The sequence below is a fragment of the Pygocentrus nattereri genome, chromosome 2 (assembly GCF_015220715.1).
Source record: "Pygocentrus nattereri isolate fPygNat1 chromosome 2, fPygNat1.pri, whole genome shotgun sequence".
NCBI classification, from domain to species: domain Eukaryota; kingdom Metazoa; phylum Chordata; class Actinopteri; order Characiformes; family Serrasalmidae; genus Pygocentrus; species Pygocentrus nattereri.
In genome coordinates, this window is record NC_051212.1 from 52,391,636 (window position 1) to 52,414,205 (window position 22,570).

The 22,570-nt window shown below is 40.1% G+C and overlaps 2 protein-coding genes across 3 annotated transcripts; one reads left to right on the forward strand and one right to left on the reverse strand.

Moving 5' to 3' along the window:
- Positions 1-31: 31 nt before the first annotated feature.
- zte38 (zebrafish testis-expressed 38) lies at positions 32-7,906 on the forward strand. Its single transcript, XM_037532042.1, has 12 exons — positions 32-82; positions 1,965-2,109; positions 2,888-2,951; positions 3,068-3,104; positions 4,153-4,173; positions 4,284-4,310; positions 4,841-4,908; positions 5,343-5,491; positions 6,875-7,125; positions 7,338-7,359; positions 7,443-7,486; positions 7,578-7,906. Exons 1-12 carry the CDS (start codon positions 32-34, stop codon positions 7,620-7,622), a joined length of 924 nt encoding a protein of 307 aa, XP_037387939.1. The 3' UTR covers positions 7,623-7,906.
- A 718-nt stretch (positions 7,907-8,624) lies between these two features.
- aldh9a1b (aldehyde dehydrogenase 9 family, member A1b) lies at positions 8,625-21,939 on the reverse strand. 2 transcript variants are annotated; one of them, XM_017703392.2, is made up of 12 exons: positions 21,804-21,939; positions 20,933-21,140; positions 20,606-20,751; positions 18,272-18,401; positions 16,729-16,863; positions 15,023-15,219; positions 13,617-13,757; positions 12,843-13,031; positions 12,662-12,749; positions 11,416-11,557; positions 9,960-10,072; positions 8,625-9,501 (listed from the first exon to the last, which is right to left on the reverse strand). In XM_017703392.2, the coding sequence occupies exons 2-12, from the start codon at positions 21,108-21,110 to the stop codon at positions 9,407-9,409; spliced, it is 1,554 nt and encodes a 517-aa protein (XP_017558881.1). In that variant the 5' UTR covers positions 21,111-21,140; positions 21,804-21,939; the 3' UTR covers positions 8,625-9,406. The 2 variants fall into 2 exon arrangements, with proteins under 2 accessions (XP_017558881.1, XP_017558882.1); XM_017703393.2 differs by having other exon boundaries at positions 20,933-21,112; positions 21,804-21,933.
- Positions 21,940-22,570: the final 631 nt, after the last annotated feature.

A 22,570-nucleotide genomic window follows, 5' to 3' on the forward strand; every position in this document is an offset into this window, starting at 1 on the left:
AAAAACTAAAAACTCAACCAACGCCGAGCAAATGGCGACCAGACTGAAAAAACGAGGAAAAACAAAACAGGAAACTGCTGAGGTAAGACACCAAAAACCAAGATACTAGTAGCTACAAGGTAGGTAAGTTTTCAGGTAGCTGTCTTTGTTCTTCGTTCGAATTTTCAAGTTCCACCTTAAATGGTACAGGCTGCCGCAGTTACAATAGAAAGGTAATCGCATTCGGAATGGAGCGCTGCATGATTTAAGGTGGAACGGGGGAATTTGACCAAGAAGCTGGCGAATAGGAATCCAAATTCACCCTCGTTTGCATATTGCTGTTATATTGCTCTGTCTCGTGTACAAAATCCAGTAAAAGTGACTTCGTTACGCCAGTAAAATGTAGGATACAGGCTTAAAATAACACCAGAAGGGACGACATTTTAATGACCAAGGAGTCATTGAGCCCATAATTTTGCTCCATTGCTGATTAATAGTGTAACATTATGCTCTCAAAAAGATGGTTCTTCAGGGGTTCTTTAGTAAATACAGTGATTCTGTATAGAATTGTGAACATTCAAAGAGCCATTTGCATGCTTAAATGGTTCTTTTACGTGGTGAATGGTTCCTTACATTGATGGAGAATGTTTTATAAGCTATATGGTTCTGTATAGAACCTTTTTGAAAGTGGTTCTGTATAGCACCAAAAAGGGCTCTTCTATTGTTATGATGTCAGGCTGGTCACAACAGCAGAACCCTTTTTGGTGCTACACACTGTTAGAAATAAAGGTTCTCTGCAGGTACATTTTTCGTTCATCGAGGGACAAACGATGCAAACCTTCTCTCAAAGCTGCAGCAGTGGGTTTAACTTCCAGTTGTGAACCTTACATAAGTTTTTCAAATAGGTTCCTTTTCAAAAGCTCATGTTTTAAAACAGAACAATAAAATAAAAAGCCTGGAGAGGAGACGGGGTGTGTGGGGTCGGTAGAACCAGAAAATATCATTTCAATGGATTATGGAACAATTATGTTCCCGGACTAAAGGTACTGAGATATACCCTTGAGGGTCCTGCCCCAGTGACAGCTTAGTACCTTTTTTTCTGAGAGTGTACAGAACCATTTTCAAGTGATCGTATAGATGCCATTGGTTTCATTGACGGTGTGAGGTTGATGGTCAATCTAATGGTTTGGATTTTTTCATGACAAAGCAAATTCATTACATTTCTAAATGGCCAAATGTGGCAGAATATAATAACCTTTTGTGAGATATCTTCAAAACCCTTTGGATATCTGGTTCCTATCACCACTACACTGAAAGATTCTGAAAGTTTCTCTTGAGCAGTATATTTCACACCAAACTGCTCTAAATTATCCCATATACATCTTAACCATTTCATTATGCGTACATTTTGAGAAATTTTTGGAATTACCCAGTCGTGGGCTGGAGGTTAGGGAACTGGCCATGTGACCGGAAGGTTGCAGGTTCAATCCCCAGGGCCGACAGTCCATGACTGAGGTGTCCTTGAGCAAGACACCTAACCCCCAATTGCTCCCCGGGTGCTGTGGATTGGGCTGCCCACCGCTCCGGGCAAGTGTGCTCACTGCCCCCTAGTGTGTGTGTCTGTTCACTAGTGTGTATGTGGTGTTTCACTTCACGGATGGGTTAAATGCAGTGGTGGAGTTTCCCTGTTTGTGGGATTAATAAAGTATCACTTAACCTAACTTATTCTGGTGGGAAGACACAAATACGGTCCAACACCTTATTACTAAAACAATTAAAGCATAGTAGCAATCGTTGTTTCCCTCATTTTGTCCATCCATTTTAATATCTGAGCTTATTTGCTGCTTAAAAACTTCGTTAGTTAGCATTGTTAGTTGTAACAGTACTCTAAATTGTGCTCCAATGTTATTACATTGTCAGCAATTATAAACGTGAAGCGGTGTTTCATGCATCATAAGTGGTCTTTTTGTATTTTCTCTTTCTAGTGGGACAGCTTATTCCTCCAAGAACTGAGCACAGAAGAACAATCTTTGGTCTTTGTAAAACGAATGCTAGTGCTTGCAGTGTCCTCCATAACCTACCTACGGGGAATATTTCCAGAAGACGCCTATCGATCTCGCTATTTAGAAGGTGACCAAATGGCCTCTGGCTTTTTTCAGTTGAACACAAAATGGATTAGCTGTCGTTTAGACCTCCCAGTCAATCAGTTTGCCTCAGTTAAATTTGAACAGTTATATTTTCTAGCTGGACATGTTCATAACATAACAAAAAGCAAAGGTTGTCTGACCTTTCTCAGCTAAGTTGTACATTCATACATAGAAACAAACACAACTATCCGCAAAAGTTATGAATAGAGCAAGTTAAACTGTTATAAGGACTTTATAGCTATGAGTCACCGCTATAAAGGGGCAGTCATGGACTGGAGGTTAGGGAACCAGCCTCATGACTGGAAGGTTGCCAGTTCGAACCCCCAGAGCCGACAGCACGTGATTGAGGTGTCCTTGAGCAAGACACCTAACCCCCAACTGCTCCCCGGGCGCTGTGGATTGGGCTGCCCACCGCTCTGGGCAAGTGTGCTCACTGCCCCCTAGTGTGTGTGTGCCCCCTAGAGTGTATGTGGTGTTTCGCTTCACGGATGGGTTAAATGCAGAAGTGAAATTTCCCTGTTGTGGGACTAATAAGGGTCTCTTAATCTTAAAAGCTTGCTAGAATGCAGCTTTACCTTAGCGGTGATGGGCTGTGCTGATGAAAATCTGTGCAGGACTTTACCAGCATTTATTAACAGAAATAAGGCTTTTTTTTCTACTCACCATGAGTATGGTGTCTTATTTCAGGAGAAAGGTTTTAGATGTTTTGGCTTGCTATGGACAGATCATTTGTCATAGAGATCTTAATCTTGGCATTTCAGATTTATGCATCAAGGTTCTTCGAGAGGACTGTTCTTCTCCATCAGCCAGCAGAATTGTCAAATGGTAAGTGTTCGATTAGTAAGTGTCTTTAGTTTGTATGAATTTAGTCGGGAGTTACTGATCTAATTCTTTAATAAATATGTAACTATATAGGATGCCATTGTCTTCTTTCTTCTAAGGATGATGGGGTGTTTCGATGCTTTGGAGAAGAGATATGTAAGTCAGACTTGCCATAAGTTATCTTAAGTTACACTGAGAAAAAAGGGGACGAAACCATCACTGGAGCAGTGCCCCTCTTGTCACTGGAGTGGGAACCTCAAGGGTACATCTCAGTACCTTTAGTCAGGGAACATACTCCACACATCCCGTCTTGTCTCAAGGCTTTTTATTTTATTATTTTGTGTCAAATCATTAGATTATAAAGAGATACAACTACTGTATGTACTTCTCACCTGGGAAAAATTCATTTAGATTGATTAAGACCTTAAAACCCACTGTTTTACCTTTAGGGCACATTTACTTTATTTGTACCTTGATGAGCAAAAAATGGACCTGCATACAACCTTTATATCTATCTAATAGTGTACCTTTTGTACAGGTGTGGTAACCAATAAAGCCCCAGGGCACTAAAATCCTTGTTTTCTTAAGTATATAAATCTTGCTCTTATGGGTATGTCCAGTGAATAACATTCCCAAGACCAGTAATCTTGACCAGTCCTCATCTAGGATCACGTGTATGTAAGCACCAATCACAAAACGTACTGAGGGGAAGGTGACGACGAGCAGAAGCTAACCTAGCAAGCATAACTGAGCTAGCAGGACCATTTCTTCAGTCATCTAGCTGCGGATGAACTAGGATCTCCAGTTCCGTGAATAAAAATCCTGTGTTCTTTAATAAGTCACCATATAAATAATGGATAATGTTTTGTAGACTACAACATGGCCTCGTTTCACTTATTCCTCCCTGCTCGTGTTGTTTTGTTTAGTGTGGCGCTAGCTGAGCGCTGTCTCAGTGATAGGTGTGGGTGGTGGAGGAAGAGAAGACATTATTGGTTAATATTGTTTTTTTTTTTCACCGCCCACTGGTGCACAGTGATGTAAACAAAACTCGGAAGTCATTAAATGTTGAGGGAAAGCAAGAATTTTGTCTCTTAGGTGAGATTCTGAGTCATGATCAGTATCACTGAGGGAACTAACAGTAAAAACAGCATTAAAAATGTTTGATTTCAGTTTGACTGTAAAACCTCTCTGTTTTCTGTTACAGTTGCAGATTGTGCTTATTGGGGTAAGTGTGCAGAATTTTGCTGACCGAAGACAGTAAGTGATTAGATTAGATAAGATTAGTACGTATTTTTTGTAGTCTACTACATATTCTCTTGTAACTAAACTCCACAGGTGCACAGAGACCCACATGACACCAACGTAAGTTTGTACGCCACTGAACATTTATATATGCGAATATACATAGTAAGCATGTGCCGATTAAAAAAAATCGAATACCTGACCTTTTATCACGTTTTACTTTATCACAATATTGTTTTGAGAGAAAAAAAAAAACACTACGTAAGAAGGTTTAAGATGAACATGTATGCATATGTAGTGATCTGAATGTCCTTTTTAATATTATTAATGTGTTGCTAAGATGTTCTAAGGATGTTTGATGCTGTGAAAGTTCTCAGACCAACAGCACATTTGAATGATACTTTTGGAAATATAGTGTATCTAAAAAATCTCTGGCGAAACTGATCGTTCAACTAAAACGCAGTGAGCACATCATGTGCAGTGAATATCATGGTATACCATGTTATTGAATATCGGCACATGTCAATCCATATTATATTATACAGAAGACCTAAAAGAATTAAATAAATATGCGTAGTCCATATTCTGTATATTATGTGTAACTGAACTCAGCACACAATAAGCACCTTGACCTGTCCTTGTTATCACAGCATGTCATAGAGTCGTATCAATTTAAGTTCAAATACTCAGAACATGGGCCACAGATGGACATCTTTAGGTAAGAGCTGTCGTCAACACTACATAGTGCACTATATATACATATATATATATACATACAAAATAAAATGTAATATTAAACAACTTCAGTCAGATTCTTGTTCCATTAACTTGTTGTTTGAAATGAAATTAGCACAAAAAGTTCTAAATATTATTTTAACTCGCTTTTTAAAAATTAAAACAATATCTTTTTACAGTGTGGTGCTGATGGGACCCAGAGGTTGTGATGTTTACAATGTAAATATAGTCAAAAGGCAACAAGTTTGTACCCATTGTCTTGTAACAGCTCCCTGGGAGGCATAAACGATTCGGATGTCTGGTTCCGATCACCACTGTTGTGAACAGTTTTCTTATTAAATCATGCAGTTATTTGTGGTCTGAAATTGCTTATCGCTTATGTAAATGCTTATCCATAACTGGCTGTCTCTCTGTAAGAAATGACAATATGGAGATGAGGGTGACCATGGAGGACACGAAGAAAGCTTCAGTTCTCCTGATCAGGAAGCTGTTCCTTCTCATGCAGAATTTGGACGCTCTGCCCGATGACGTGTACCTCACCATGAAGCTCTACTACTATGATGACGGTAAAACAAACATCTGCAACATGGGGTAAACACAGCTGTTGGAGGAGTCTTTTGATTTATAGAGTGACCTTGCAGTCATGAGGCTAAGCCTGGGACCTGGTCACAGTTAGTTTGGTTGATAAGCTGGTTTGGTTTACATTCGTTATTCCTCTACCCTGAAAAAAACCTTCATACACGGATGTTCTAAATCGATAATATTATCTACATCATTAACATGCATCGTGAATGTTTTGAACGCTACTTGGTTTTGGTAGGACCCTTGCAGTTTTGCATGAATTGACTAATTTCCCAATTGTTCTTCTTGACTACAATCAGTTTTGTCTTTTTTTTTCTGATACTTTGTTACCCTGTTCTTCAGTGGTCAGGACCCCTATGGACCCTCACAGAGCAGGTACTATTTGGGTGGTGGATCATTCTCAGCACTGATGTGGTGGTGGTAGTGTGTTAGTGTGTGTTGTGCTGGTACGAGTGGATCAGACACAGCAGTGCTGCTGGAGTTTTAAACACCTCACTGTCACACCTCGACTGAGAATAGCCCACCAACCAAAAATACCCAGCCAACAGCCTCCTGTGACCAATGATGGACTACAGGATGACCCACACAAACTGTGCAGCAGCAGATGAGCTGTCGTCTCTGACTTTACATCTACAAGGTGGACTGACAAGTTAGGAGTGTCTAATAGAGTGGACAGTGAGTGGACACAGTGCTTAAAAACTCACTCGTCAGTGTTACTGCAGTGCTGAGAAAGATCCACCACCCAAATAGTACCTGCTCTGTGAGGGTCCAGGGGGTGAAGAACCACTTCCTGACCACTGAAGAACAGGGTAAAAGGGGGCTAACAAAGTATCAGAGAAACAGATGGACTACAGTCTGTAACTGTAGAACTACAGAGTGCAGCTATACAGTAAGTGGAGCTGATAAGCTGGACAATGAGCGTAGAAACAAGGAGGTGGTCGTAATGTTATGCGTGACTGGTGTATATAACATACTTAGAGAATAAATAGAAACAAATAACACATGAATTCTGCCCTGACCATCTAAATATAATTGCATGGGCATAAACCAAATATGTGTCTGATTTGGAAGCTCAATATGAGGCAAATCAGATGTAAAGGGATTACATAGCTCTTAAAAAATATCCGCCACTTAGTGCAAAAAATCTCATCTGCGTCGCTTCATTCCTGTAATGTGAACACAGCCTGTGCAACTTAAGTCTACCTATGGACAAAAAAAATTTTGAATATATATTTTTCCTAATCTTCATTTAATACGGGTTTAATGTAAATTAGACAATTTTAGTCACACTTTTAGTGTCGGTCTAGATATTAGCAACGCTTAGTCGCCTTTGAAAGTGACCTTTGTAGTGACTTTGAATTTGACAGTCACCCCACCAGACTACGAGCCACCAGGCTTCAAAGAGGGGATATGTGACAGCCTCTGGTTTGAAGGCACGGCAGTACATTTCAGAGTGGGTGAACTGCACACACCCTTCCACATCCTGAAGGTTGGGGTGGCGGCTGAAGAAGGCAGAGTGAGCAAACTGCAGGAGGGCAACCACCTGAGAGAGAGCGTCCAGGATTCAGCGCAGCAAAACGTTGGTCGGCTCACTGAGGAGGTAAGTGATTGTTGTTTTGCTATTCTATTTAAATGTAACAGCTTAACAACCCCAATTACATAGTTACATATTGAATTATATTCACAGCCAGTCAAATATAAAGCATAATAAAACATCTCTTCTGCTTACAAACACATGTGTTTTATGGCGTTACCAAAAAAAAAAAAAAAAAAAACAACGTAGGGCACTAAGTTTTATCTCTGAAATAGGTTGCTGGATGCTGCAGAGAGGAGGACCTGCCATCTGAGGATGGTATGTTTATGTTCTGGAAGTCTTCAGGAAGTTTTATTGCCCTTCATGACTTGAGTAAACATGTCTAAAATGATGTTTTGCAGAATCGGCTGCACAGTTCAAGCAACCGACAAAAGCCCCGGCCAAGGTAGGAACGATTAAAAATAAATTTAAGAGCAAACTTTAAAGAAACGACTTGAAAAGACTAAAGAACTTTTTGTTTTTGCTGTTTTTATCAGAGAGGAGGCAGAAACCCAGCAAAGAGGCGGAAGAGGGAAGTTTAAAATCAGCCTTCAACACCTTTGGAAAAGCAAAAGTAGGCCAATGTCTGTGATTCTGCCCCATAGTTTATTCATGTATTTATTTATTTTTAACATTACCTACATACAGCATGTAAATTATTTCTTATATGATTTATTTGGCGTGGATATTTATGTTTTTGTTATTAGTGCGCTTTGTGTCAGTAAAGGACACTTTTAAAAAAAAATTCATATTTGATGCCTAGAAAGTGAGCAGTTCATTGCCTGGTCAAAAAACTGAGAGCAGAGGCAGAAAAAGAAGAACTGTTGTTATAAAGTCTCTTCTATCTGTAAACTATTGGTTTGTTAGTTTATTAATTACATATATTACAGTTAACCTGTACATGTAAAATTCCTTCATTAAATAGAAGTTAATAATTAAGTCTTTAGTCTTTCCATTTCTGTCTGCAACAAAACATTTTAAAAACATTTTTATTACAAGTCGTGTTCGAGAAGTACAATATTTGCGTGAAAACTAGTTAAGGCACTTTTTTTTTTTAAACCAGGAAGCTCATACCCTACACATGAACAACTGAAACACCCTCCTCAAAACCTCCTCAAAAAGTGAAAATAAGGTAAAACATCCTCTTCTGGCAGCAAATATTGAATTTACATGCAAAATTTGGTGCATACATTCTATTTATCTATGTATATATGAGTTTAACATATTGGGAAAAAACTAAAATATAAAATGTGTCATAGATTTTACACTATAGTGTTTTTCCCTGATATGATAAAAATAAACAATTTCTGTGCATTTAAATGTACATAAGTATGTTCACTTCTTTTTACATAGAAAATCAACAAAACCTTTTGTGTAAGACTACAAATCTAAGCTATAAGACTCAAGAGATTTGAAAGTTGGTGTTGGTGCCTCCCAAAAAGTGGAATGCTTCATTACCTTTATATGCACACATCCAACATTACTGCCATCCTTGACAAAGCAAACAAGTAACTGCTACAAAACAAGAAAAATACACACTTTCATTGTAACTTTATTGTAATTTTATTACTATATTGTATTATTTATTATTTTATTTATTCATTTTATTGCAACTACAGTGCGATATATTCTATGATTTTGAGATTGTTCCAGGCGTTAGAATTACTGAATTACTGGGTTTTTAATACTTAAATTATCCCTCATATGGATTTCTTTGTAGACTTACATGTTTGAATGGTTTCAAAATGATTAGGGCAGTTGTGGGTATAAAATAGTGGTTATAAATGCTATTTAAAATTACTGAAAAGGAGTTAAGTTCTTTAGTGCATAGTGATCGTAAATAAGGCAAACAGAGAAACCAGTTGGTTGTATGTGTATGTTGGGGTCATTAAACCATAAACAAACCTCCTGCACTTCAATCAATTGCAATCAAGTGCAATCTTAAAGAAAGTTTTAAGATGATTTAGGGATATCTCTAAGTAAATGTATTATTCTTGTATTGGTTGATCATGTTGGTTATTGTAAATCATATCAAATCAATCGATTCTTTACAATGAACTGCACTAATTATGGACTTCACTGAACCTTATGAGCTAAAGAAAAGCTTTCATGCAGCACTGCTGTCACTGGCATAATGTCATCAGATGAAGCACTCTGGACATCTTCTTTCTCAGGATTGCAAGACCACCTTGCGCTGATCTTCAGCTGAAGAACGCTGACTGTACCCAGACGTGATCAAGCAGTTAAACTTCCAGTTTATGTTAAAACTGCCTGAAAAGCAAGTCTTCAGTAGTGATGAGGAAAATTAATGCTGTTTGGCTGATGTCTAAAAGAGACTGTCCACATCTCCCATCTCAACCACTACAGTCTTCAGCTGAGAGTAGAATTCAACTGTAACCTGGCCGTTTTCGCGTCCTATACCTGCAATAAGAGAAGACAGAGAACGATCGGAAAACTCATATTTGATTATGAATTTAAATGACATTATAACTGGTTTTACGTCAGATGTTAAAATTCTACATCATTATTCGTCCCTTTGTCACCCGTCTGGACGTTTCTAAGACTGTCAGACTTTCCAGAGATGGATACGAGGGCATCATCAGTAGAACATATAATACTTTATCAAAGTACTTTGATCTTCACCAGCTTCTGCACTTAAAACGGTGGCCTTTTCAGTTGAAAGAAATTAATTATTTTGCATTCATGAACAAAAATACCCTTTAAATACGGTCTGATGGGTTATACTTCTGAACAGTAGTCTCAGTTCCACTTCATTTGTAGACCAAATTAGGCTTAGCAGTGGTAGTTTTACCTTTCAGTCAATTTGAAGAATTAAAACTCAAAAATTCTAACTTGAGAAGATCACTGAGGTCCATTACCTGACGCTTTATATCCTCCAAATGGCACCTCCACAGGTGTGATGTTGTAGTTGTTGATGAAACAGGATCCAGCCTGTAGATTCTCAATCACACGATGGGCTCTCTGAATGTCTCTAGGGTCAGAACACGTATAATAAAACCTCTTACTACGTCTTACACACACTGACTTTTAATTATGTTCCCTTCTTAACTAACTATTACACTACCCGGCCAGTAATAAATCTAAATAAGCGTACTTTACACTAAAGTGGAGTTTACAAATGGGTGTATATTACAGTGGTTGAGATACAGAGTCATTCAGGGTGGTTTGATGAGAAACGGATCATTTGTAGGCTTTGTAGGCTCCCGATGCCTACAATGCAAATTTTTCCATTTACTATCCAAAACCACCAATGAACCTACATGTGTCTTGAGTTTTTTAATGTAACTTTCATGATGGTAAAATAATAGTAAATCTGCAATAATAAGTCTTCTTCAGGGACTTTCATGCATCCCTCCATCTTGACTGGATTAGAATAAATTAATTAAAATACGTTTTTGTCACGCAGTCAGGACCTCCTAATGAGGAAGTGGACTCAATCTCCCAGAATACTCTGGAGATCATGTGACGGAGTGCTCACAGGAGACCACACAACGCTCCTATCAGAGATCTCAGTCTCCTGATTACTGACTGGGTTCACCCGTCTTGCTCATCAGGTGACTCATAGCACAGAGTACTTAAGCCTGGGTTTTTAGTTTGTCCGTTGCGAAGTATTGTTCTTAGAGACTTACTGGGCGTTCTTCGTTTGATGGTATATATGGTTTTTCGACTTTGTGATTCGTGTTTGGCTTCTGACTTCTGCATCGCCCTTTGTGTACCTTTGCCTGTATTATTGGATTCGTCTTTTGTGAACTTTGCTTGGACTTGGATTACGTGTATGTTTTGCCCCTTTTGTGACGACTCGGGATTTAACCTTATTAAAATCACTTTCGTCTTTCATCTGCGTTCATCTGCGACTCTGTGACCCTTACAATTTTAGACCAAAAATATACGTCAGACACTATTCATAATCATTTCGTGCCATAACTTTCTGTGAGGGAGCTTTTAGAGACAAACTCCTCAGCTGTCTGGTTCCCATCACCGCCACCGTGAGCAATTCTGGCTCTTTCAGTTTCCCTAAAACAGAGCACTTTATACCAAACCAGTCGGAAGGACTTTGTCAATATGTTAACCGTTTGATTATGCATAAATATTCCTGCATACTGCAGTAACTGGGCACTGAAAGGAAATGAAAGGAAAACCATGTTAGTAGGTTACATCCTTTAGCCGAGAAGCAAAATATCTGTTTACACACGCAGTGCTATCCCAGATAATTTGCTGACCTTTGAAAGAAACATTTACTGAATTAATTAATGTGCTTATCCAAGTAAATAATGTGCTTGTTTAACGAACAAGGTTACAAAAAAAACACCTTACTTGGTGAAAACTCCAGCAGCAAGGCCCATGGTGGTGTCGTTAGCCCTCTGTAGAACATCCACCTCTGTATCAAAGGTCAACACAGACATCACAGGCCCAAAGATTTCCTCTCTCACGCACGTCATGTCGTCTGTGCAGTTGTCTGCATCCAGATGATGAGGCAGAAATACAGAAAAAGAGAGATTTGGTATCACAAGATACTGAGGCATAAATACTTTTCCTTCTGGGCTGCATTTCTAGAGCGCTCCGTCCTCCAAGACTGTTCCAATCAGAAAGATCCTACATTCTGACCATTCTCGAGAGTGTCCTTCTTGATCTTTTGTCTGGCACCTGTCTGATATCACGTTCAAGGAAAGCCAACGGATAAAACCAACGATACATTGTTTAAACAGGCCAGTAAAATTTACAGTAAGCCGTTTCTTTAGTTGTGTATCTGTTTAAGAGGGTAAATTCGAAGGTGGGCTGTCAAATTTACCAGCTTTCGATGAGTTTAGTGGTTTTTAGCTTGCAGGAGAGCATTTAATTAATTAGAAACAAACCGTTTTGCCCGCCACGCTACATCAGTCATGCCATCGTTTTGCTTTCTACCTTATCCTTCGCGTCGACACGCACCAAAAAATGGGATCTTGTAAAGTGAAATGATTTTAAATGTAGTCAATATATCTAATATTTCCCCCATTTTTTGGAGAGGGTTGTGTGCTGATTATAAGGTTATGTAGCTGATTTCCAGACATTATTTATTTGTTTAAGGTAATTTTTTTCAAGTAACAGGTTTCCGGCACATTTCTTAAAACACGCAAAATAGTCTGCCAATATAGTGAGATAGATTTACTTAGTAAAATTACTTACAAGAAATATAGAAATAAGGTAATCTTATTTTTTGCAGTGCAATATTTTCTCCATTTGTCCACCAACTCCTTCCGTGACGTGGCAGAGCAGCCTTGGAGGACCATAACGTTTTATGCAATATGTAGTATTTATGAGGAGCCTTCAGAGGACAGGTTTACTAAGGAGCAACCTTTCTCAGCTGCAGCATAGCCTTTGGAATGGATCTAATACCAAATGTACACCAGCTTTAACGGATGATACTTCAGGACTTTGGTTCTTTGAGCAAACGCTGCCAACATGGATCTTTGCTTTGTATTTTGCAGAAAACACTGCAAATATTGGATTTTTATCAGTTCAATCATCGTGCAGCCCTAGTCCCAGACAGTGATAAGCGATGTAGCGAAACGTTTGAACTCACCAAGCACACATGGAGTCATGTAATATCCGTTTCTGAGTTTTGGGTCTGCTGGTGTGAACGGCTCTCCTCCACACAGCACTCTGGCTCCCTGACAAGAGCACAGTCAGTACCGGGGGTGTGCTTTGAAATTTTAACTGCAAAAAAATCAAACCAGGTCTTCATGTGCAGATGTCCGCTGTACCTCTTTCTTGGCCTGCTCCACGTATCCCAGCACTTTGTCCAGATGCGGCCGGCTGACTAGTGCTCCCATGCGGGTTTCCTCCAGAAGAGGGTCTCCGATCTGGATGGCTTTGGTTCGCCGCACCACCTCCGTCAAAAACTGGGGTAGAATCGGCCTATGGACAAACACTCTGGTTCCGTTGCTGCACACCTACAAGAGAAAGAAATAAAGGAAGAAATAAATGGAAAGGGCTTAGAAAGAACATGGCTTGCTTAACTGAGCAAATTAGCGGAGTAACTGGACAACACAACCCCAATTTGACTTTCCATTAGAGTCCAGCAAGTTTGTGTTATCAGAGCACTGTTGAACATCAACATGGACGCAGCATGAAAATATGTGGGACACCCAACATTAAGTCTAATCTCCATATGAGCATCAAACTAGAAGAAGAAGAAGAAGAAAAAAACCTTGTATCTCCAAACTGACAACTTTACAGGAGAAGAAAAAAACCTGCCTCACTTTTAATGCAAGTCAATGGAACCAGAGTCTAAGTCATTATAGGTTTATCTCTTTTTATTCATTCATCATGAAATCTACGTACAATGTAAAGCGCAACAGGCACTTTCAAACTATGTCAAAAACCGAAATATGATAAAAATGGAGATACAAGGTTTTATTCCGACAGCAGCGATGATCCCCATGTGATCATCAAAACATGTTGAAAACCCACCATTATACTGTTTTTCAGTTCAGCCGAAGTGTGAGAGAGGAACTTGTTTAAAGAATCACGAGTACCTGGCCCTGAGACAGAAAGTTGGCCATGAGCGCCCCCCTGACGGCATTCTCCAGGTCGCTGTCCTCAAAGATGATCAGCGGAGATTTACCACCAAGCTCCAGTGTTACTGGCTTCACTCCTTTGGAGGCCATCTCCATTATCTTTGGGAACAGGCAGAAACATCCCATTCAACCTCCAAAACTTCAAACTATATGCTGGTGAGTTTGTCATTTAAGCACATGTTCACAGATTCAAACAAGCCGCCGCTAAAGTATCAACAGTACCCCGAGTCAAGGGTCAAGTCTCAAATCAGCAAAAGCAAGTCTGATATTTATTCCAAACAGTGAATTCAGTCCAAACAGCAAAATTCACTTTCAGCAAATGTTAACATGATGGACTGATCAGTTTCTCTTGTCCAAGACCAAATTACAAACCTATCAAACCACAGAGGCTGATATGTTTAAGCATGGCAGTACTACACCATCTGCTGTACAAATCTGAGATTTCATCAAAGGTGCTTTGCAGTTAAATGTTTAAAATCGAATTGAAGCCCTCACAACTTAAAAAAAAAAAAAAAGTTCAGTCCACAGTTATTATGGCTTTAACATCATCATAAAATTTAATTTAGTTTTCCAAATTGGTTTTCAGTTTCAGTTGGATTTCAGACGCTTTCATTCGTTTTAGTTTTATTTTCCAAAAAGGAACAGTTTTTGTTAAGTTTTGTTTTTCATATTATGGTCAATATTTTGTCGGAAACGGTCAGAAACTGCGCAAAGAAACTGCATCATTTCTTTACAGTAAGTTCAATTATTTCAGCCATGCCAAATTAGCACAACAGTGGACTACGCTCAGCTTTACACAAAGGCATAAAAACCCTCACAATATATTTAGATTTATAGAAATTCATTATTCAGTTGACACTTTTCCAACGTAACATACAGTAAAAAGAAAGATTTGTTTGTTTTTAAATCAAACCCATAACTTTGATGTTGGAATAACACCGCACTCTACCAGTTTAGCTACAGGAATATACACTCTTAAAAAAAGAAGGTTCTTCCAAGGTTCTTTACAGAACCATGAACACTCAAAGAACCTTCTGCATGATTAAAAGGTTCTTCGCATCATCAAAGCGTTCTTCAGATTGATGGAGAATGTGCTGTAGATTATTCTATATAGAACCTTTCTGAAGGATTCCTTATAGCACCAAGAAGGGTCCTCCTATCGTCTACAGCACACTCTCCATCTCAATCTGAAGAACACTTTCACAATGCAAAGCACCTTTTGATCATGCAAAGGGCTCTTTTGAGTGTTCATGGTTCTACAGAACCATTTTCTCCTCTGAAGAACCCTTGAAGAACTATTTTTTTTAAGAGTGTACCCCTACTTTGCATCAAAAAACGTACTTCAGTCCTTCACTTCTTGGTACCTTCTTGCCTGTAGGCACGCTCCCTGTAAAGGAGACCTTGGCCACTGAGGGATGATGGCAGAGCAGAGTTCCTGTCTCCTGAGTTCCCTGCACCACGTTGAACAGGCCCTCAGGAACCCCAGCCTGAGCATAGATCTCAGCCAGCAGCACCGCGCTCACCGGGGTCACCGGAGACGGCTTAAACACCATCGAGTTCCCTGAGGAAAGTTCAGGGTGGAGACAGAAAGCAGCCCAGTGGTCATCTAGAATCAAGCCCACTCTAACACACTTCCTATTTTAAAGCAATAATTTACAAAAACATCAAACTATTTTCCCTCCCAAATGAAGTCGATCGCCCAAGCACTGGGCTAGACTGCATGCCTTTTGTTTTAAGGCCTTTTTGTTACAGATTTCACAATATACAAAAGATAAACAGTCCCATACCTCCAAGCCCACCCATCCCACCCACCCTCCATACCCCATGTGTCCAACACAAGGCCTGCGGGCCAAGTCAGGCCTGTGGCACAATCCTATATGGCCCACAAAGTTGTTTTAGTTTTCTATTAATATTAGTTTCACCCAGCATGCAGTGTAATGCAAAGTGAGCTCCCACCCAGTCCCCAACGACAATTTATGGGACAGCACAAAAAAAAAATGGCAAAGAGGTTTAATAGTGAGCTGCAGCTTATGTGGTCTATTTATAACATAAATCTATATATAACAATTTGTTGTTCCGTAAAATTATTTTTGAATCATTCAAGTATTCACTGCCTATTTTTTGCCATTGCAGTACTGATATATTTGTATTAGATATATTGATATACTATAAGTGGTTGAATTTGACACTCCCTGCTCCAAACCAACATCAATAAGACAAAGCTGAGTAAATTCCAACATTATATAAAAACTGTGCTATTGTAACTTGAAATAAATACATATTATTGAGCTACATTTTTGGCTTCCATTTTATCCACATATGTCAGGATGGGTTGCCACACCCTATAAAATCTCTGTACAGATAGTTGAAGAGAGTATCTTCTCTTCGCTAGCCTGAGATACTGCATAATTTCTTTGATCCACTGAGAATAATGTGGGGGATGAGGGTCCTTCCACCTAGGCAGTATTAATCGCCTGCCTAGCAAAGTACAAAAGGCTAAATATGTTGGATTTAGAATGATTTTGTTTGGTGTATTTGGCGGTGCAACACCAAATAATGCAATATGAGGGGAGTAGCTTATTGGTTCTTCCAGAATTTCAGAGAGGTATAAAATTATATATGAATTTATGTGCTTTTTGGCCACTGTGCATGTGCCACCATTCAGTGTTACCATGGCAGCAGCACCAAACAGACGTTAAAGCCTGTAAATGGTGGAAAAGCAGCTCGTTTCACCTTTTTCTCCTTCGTCTGGCTCTAATAACGAAGCTGAGAGCTGATCAGAGGTAATGATCTTCTCAGCGAAGCTCGTTCTGCTCGTTAGTTTGTGCTGATGATGCAGTGATTCAGTTGCGTGATGTTACTGAGTAGGATGGGGTCATGTGGGTCATTTCAGGACGCCGGTTCGTTCACATTCGTTCATAGCCTATGCAATCGTGTCTTGGCTGATCAGCTACTTTTGGGTGAGGGGAAACGTGTGTAATTGTGATTTTATACCAAACTACTCCAAAGGCCAAATGCATGGACAGTGTTTTAATGATAAGAAGTGCACAAAGCCTTTCTCTTTACATACCACAGGCAATAGCTGGGGCTGATTTCCAGGCAGCGATCTGAAATGGGTAGTTCCAGGCTCCGATTCCCACACACACCCCAAGAGGCTCTCTGCGTGTGTAAGCAAACGATCCTCCTGGTAACTGAACATGTTGCCCTAAGAAAGGTAACCATTACGTACAGTTACTACACACAACTACAGGGACCTACAGCATATGAGACAAGACGCTTAACGGTTTGCAGTTTGCGCTGACAGCAGTATATACATCATTTAGACACTACAACTAAATAGCATGCATTTCTAACCCAGGGCTACCAGAAACTAATGATACATGACAACTGACAGTCTAATTTATGAGCTCATTTATGAGGAGTACAGTTACACACTGTAGCACATTCGATGCACAGCCCCCTCTACCTCATACATCACGGTACCCCAACACACAGCTGTTGACCAGATATTATTAGTGTGGGTCAGTGTCTCAAAAAAAATCGCAAAAATATTGTATTCAAACATTTTCACAATACACAATAATTAGTTATTTTGAGATTTAGTAAGTTGGAACAGACGAAATAGAACCTGTAGTGCCACATACAAAAAGTATTTATTTTATTATAATAATAATAATAATAACCTACAACTACAATGAATCAAAATGTTTTACAGCCCCAATTCCAATGAAATTGGGACGTTGTGTAAAACAAATAAAAACAGAATACGATGATCTGCAAATCCTTTTCAACCTGTATTCAATTGAATATTTAATGTTCAAACGGATAAACTTTATTGTTTTTTGCAAATATTCACTCATTTTGAATTTGATGCCTGCAACATGTTCCAAAGAAGTTGGGACAGGGGCGTGTTTACCACTGTGTTACATCACCTTTCCTTTAACACTCAATAAGCGTTTGTGAACTGAGGACACTAATTGTTGAAGCTTTGTAGGTGGAATTCTTTCTCATTCTTGCTTGATGTACAACTTCAGTTGCTCAACAGTCCGGGGTGTCCGTTGTCGTATTTTGCACTTCCAAAAAACAATAAAGTTTATCCGTTTGGACACTAAATATCTTCTCTTTGTAGTGTATTCAATTGAATATAGGTTGAAAAGGATTTGCAGATCATTGTATTCTGTTTTTATTTGTTTTACACAACGTCCCAACTTCATTGGTATTGGGTTTGTACGAACTGCAGTGCAATAAAATACGAACTAAACAGGCCTGATACTAAAACGAGACATGATCAGTGTTCTCAGGAAAGCATATTGTGACTTATTTAATCATGATAACGATAAACTTTCATCATATCGGTCAACCCTAGAGCACTACTAGGATAAGGGTGGACCACCGTCCAAAAATATCCAGCCAGGAAAGGCTCTGTTGTCAGAAACTGACCACTGATGAAGGACCAAATGATGGCTAACACGAGCTGCGCATCATGAGCTGGCATCTCTAACTGTACACCAGCAATGTGAAGCGACACAGGAGGTGTTTCCAATAAAGTGTCCAGTGACAGCCTCCATCTGTAAGATTCTTTTAAACATACCACATTCAGACAGTTAACCAACCTGACATATTAGTGGCCAGCCCTGCAAAATATTCAATGCACAATCGGGCCGAGTCCACGTCCAGTCGAGCTTCGGTGATGGACTTGCCGTTGTTGACCACCTCAACTTCGGCAATATCTTCTCTTCTTTTCTATCCTCAGAACAAACAGCAACACTTATAACACATACATACACATTAAACATGTAAAAAGCAAGACATGAGTATTTATGAATAGCTTATATCAGCATTTGCAAGATAGACGATGCTTATGAAGTAAATGTCACTGTATTAACGTGTCCTTCATTTACAGTGTACAAAGTTCCTTTTACAACACTCTTATGAGGCACTGCTCCCGAACTAAAAGCTTAAATGCAGAGGCCTAAATTAAAACATACTGTACACTGACCAGCTGCTTCATTAAACCCACCTCCTTGTTTCTACACTCATTGTCCATTTTTATCAGCTCCACTGACCAAACAGGAGCTCTTTGTAGTTCTACAGTTACAGACTGTAGTCCATCTGTTTCTCTGATACTCTGTTACCCTGTTCTTCAGAGGTCAGGGCCCCCATTGACCCTCACAGAGCAGGTACTATTTGGGTGGTGGATCATTCTCAGCACTGCAGTAACTCTGGTGTGGTGGTGATGTGTCAGTGTGTGTTGCGCTGGTACGAGTGGACCAGACACAGCAGTGCTGCTGGAGTTTTCAAACACTGTCCACACTCCTACCTTGTTGGTCCACCTTGCAGATGTACAGTCAGAGATGACAGCTCCTCGGTCACTGCAGTTTGTGTTGGTCATTGTTATGTGTATGTTGGGGTTTTTTGTGTGTGTCTCTCTCCCTTCACAGGTGTATGTGCTCTGACCAATCAGAGGCCTGACTGGTGTAGTTGAGGGGAGGAGCCTAAGGCGTTGTGTTTAATTGCTTGTACTGGGAGTGTTTTTGTATTCTGTGTTTTACTGATGCTTCCTTTAACGTAGTTCCCAAGACTTTGCGTCTTGTACTGGGAACGTGCTTTCATTTTGGTGGTTTTGTACCATCTGGGGTTTCAAATAGGTAAGAGGGGTGCACCTATACGTTTTATCCCATCATCACCAGTCTTTTAACGCTGGTACTGATCCCACAGCGCTCTAGACAAAACGTGGGGTCTCAGTCCAGCAGCGACACTGAGGCATTTAAAAACTCGCGTACCAGCGCGACATTTACAGCGTTTAGCAGACGCTCTTATCCACAGCGACTTACAAGAAGTGCTTTGTCTATCTAGAGAAAGTATCTGTGCTAGTTACCAATAGGTTAGAGTTGTTCAATGCAATACAATACAGTAAACTACAATACACAGTGCATTACAGTAAAATATAATAAATAAGTGCAGCTTATAATTCAAAGCTCATTTAAGTGCTGTGTGAAGAGACAGTCTTCAGTCTGCGGCCAGTGGGAGTTCATTCTACCACCAGGGTGCCAGTACAGAGAGCATTCTCGACACTCGTCTTCCACGCGCTTGAAGGATGGTGGTTGAGCTGTACTTGAAGCTCGAAGGGTTCGTGGTATAGCTCGAGATTTCACCAACACACACTAACACACCACCACCATGTCTGTATCACTGCAGTGCTGTGAATGATCCACCACCCAAATAGTACCTGCTCTGGCCCTTCATCCGTGGTCACAGGACGCTAGTGGTTTTTGGTGGGTGGACCGTTCTCAGTCCAGCAGTGACACTGAGGTGTTTAAAACTCCAGCAGCACTGCTGCGTCTGATCCACTCGTAATAATACCTGCTCTGTGGGGCTCCTGACTATTGAAGCACACGGTAACAAAGTATGCAGAGAAACAGATGGACTATAGTCTGTAACTGTAGAACTACAAAGTGGGGAATGACGCTACTTGTTTAGTGTTGACATTTTATGAAATTAATAATACTGTATTAACTTAAAAACCTTTGGTGTGTCATAAATACTGACATAAGCTGTTTAGAAATGCTTTAATGCTGCTTTTTAAACGTCATTCAATGCTTATGCCTCCATTATGAAGTCCCAGTGTGGCCTTTGGATAAACCTTTAATCAAACCGACACAGCAGGCAAGATAAGCGGTAGGGAAAATGATGCTTAAGACGGCTCGGCATTGACCTGAACTTCAACACAATGCCTGCTTTAACTGGATTACTGCTTTCTCTGATGTGACAGAGGGGCTTCAACAGGTAAAATTGCTTTAGCGTTAAATTTCCTTGTTCACAGAGAGTCATTTCCACTCCGCTCGGTTCCATCAACCGTTCCAGAACCGAATATGTTTGCGAAACGCTGGAATTGAGGCGACAAAGACGAGACGTTCTTTATGTAGAGGTCCTTTGGCTGAGCTCACCTCAATCAGTCTGGCCGTCTCCAGCATGACCCTTGCTCTCTCCATGCCGGCCATCTTTCTCCATGCTGAGAAAGCAGAGCAGGCGCTCCTCACAGCCTCATCAACCTGGGCTGCTTTGCATGGCTGCAGCTGGCACAGTACACGTCCTTCACACACAGAAAACCACATCAATTATGATGCATTTCCACTTAAAGGTCGTTCGGTGATCCACACTTGTGAACTGAGCAAAGAACCAAAGAGCACCTGGTCACATGAGTCCCAGACAAAGTCCAGTTGTGCAATGAGCCACTAATCAGATGTTTTAAGCAGTCTGAAACGAATGGTTACCTGTCGCGGGCTCATAAACTGGCTCCAAACCCGTCACGTCGCTGAGCTCCACCCTTCGGCCGCCCCAGAAGTTGAGGGGGTCTTTTATCTGCATGGTCCCTGAAGATGCTCTCCTCAACAGGGTGAGAAAAGCAGGACCACCAGGGCAAGGGGTCAGCAAGGAGGCCAAGAGGCGCATGACTGGGGGTCAGAAGTGCACTTTGGACACCTGGCAATGACATTGAAACATTTTTTCCTCATCTAGCTTAAAGGGGAATTCCACCAATGTTTCAAAATTCAATAATTCAGTCTTTGAGATGTAAACAAACGGTGTGAAGCGGTTGATTGTAGAGACTTGGATCTCTTTACAGTGGTGGTGATGGGAACCAGACGTCATCATGTCTACAACACAAATATAGCCATTTTATTTACTATCCAGAACCACCAGAGAACCCACACGTCTTCTGAGGTTTTATATGTAATGATGATGCTAAAACGGTCAAATCTAGGAAGGTTAAGCGTTCTTTGGAGACTACTTTGTCCTCGGCCATGAATGCATTCAAATAAATGGATGAAAATACATTTTAGGCCAAAACTTTATCACAAATCATAATATTATAAAACGATGTGCTTTTAGAAATGGACGTCTGGTTCCTATCACCAGCACTGTGGACGATTCTGACTTGGCATGTTTCTCTAGAACGGCTCGCCGCACACCAAACCACTCTGAATGACTTTGTTCACATCTTAAACATTAAATTATGTAGAATTTTTTGAAAATTCGGTGAAATTCCCCTTTTACCTCACAGTCAGGGCGTCTTTTAGCTCAGCCCTGTGTAAAGTAGTCCACTGGTCAGATTAGAAGTTTGACATGAGTGACGCACGGACTTACTCAGCTCTGCAGTAAATGGACGGAACCGGACCGAACCCCTCCAGATTACGGAAAGATTCCTCGTTTGTTCATTTACTTTCTACTTTCCTCGCAAGTAAACACTCTGCAGCCATGTCCTTTGGCTGGGGGCGGGGCGTGTGGAGCAGCGCGTTTTGATTGGCCGTGATGTGAAACGTCATTTAAAGAGTCTTTGCGAAAAAGGAGATGGTCAACTTTTTGAGCGTGAACGGTTATTAAAAAATGAATAAAGTTTGAATTATAGAATTAAAATAACTGCTTGTAAAACTGGCCGAAATGGCAAAAAAACAAATGTACTTTCTCAACTATTTTCCTGTTGTGATTGTGATCCTGTTGAGAATTTTAGACCCGTGAAACATTAAAATGCTGCGCTAAAAACGCGATCCCTGCTGCTACGAGTGAAGCGAACTGATACAACTGAATGTAAATTTAATTAGAAAAATGAAATAAAAATGAATTTTAAAATCGCTTATATGAAAATGATATGAAAATACGGAATCAAAGACCAAAATAAAACGAACTTGACTTGTTTTGGAGTTCTCCTCAACAGCGCCATCTAGCGCACGGACTCTGACACTGAACATTGAGTGCTTTTCCCAGATAACGTTTTTCTTTTTTAGCTTTATTGTACAAAGAACATGCATACATACAAAAAGATGCCATTTAAAAGAGTACTGCAAGGAAAGGAAAAATTATGGGTGCAACAAAAGAAGAACATAAATAACTAGAATACAGAAGAAAAGAAAAAA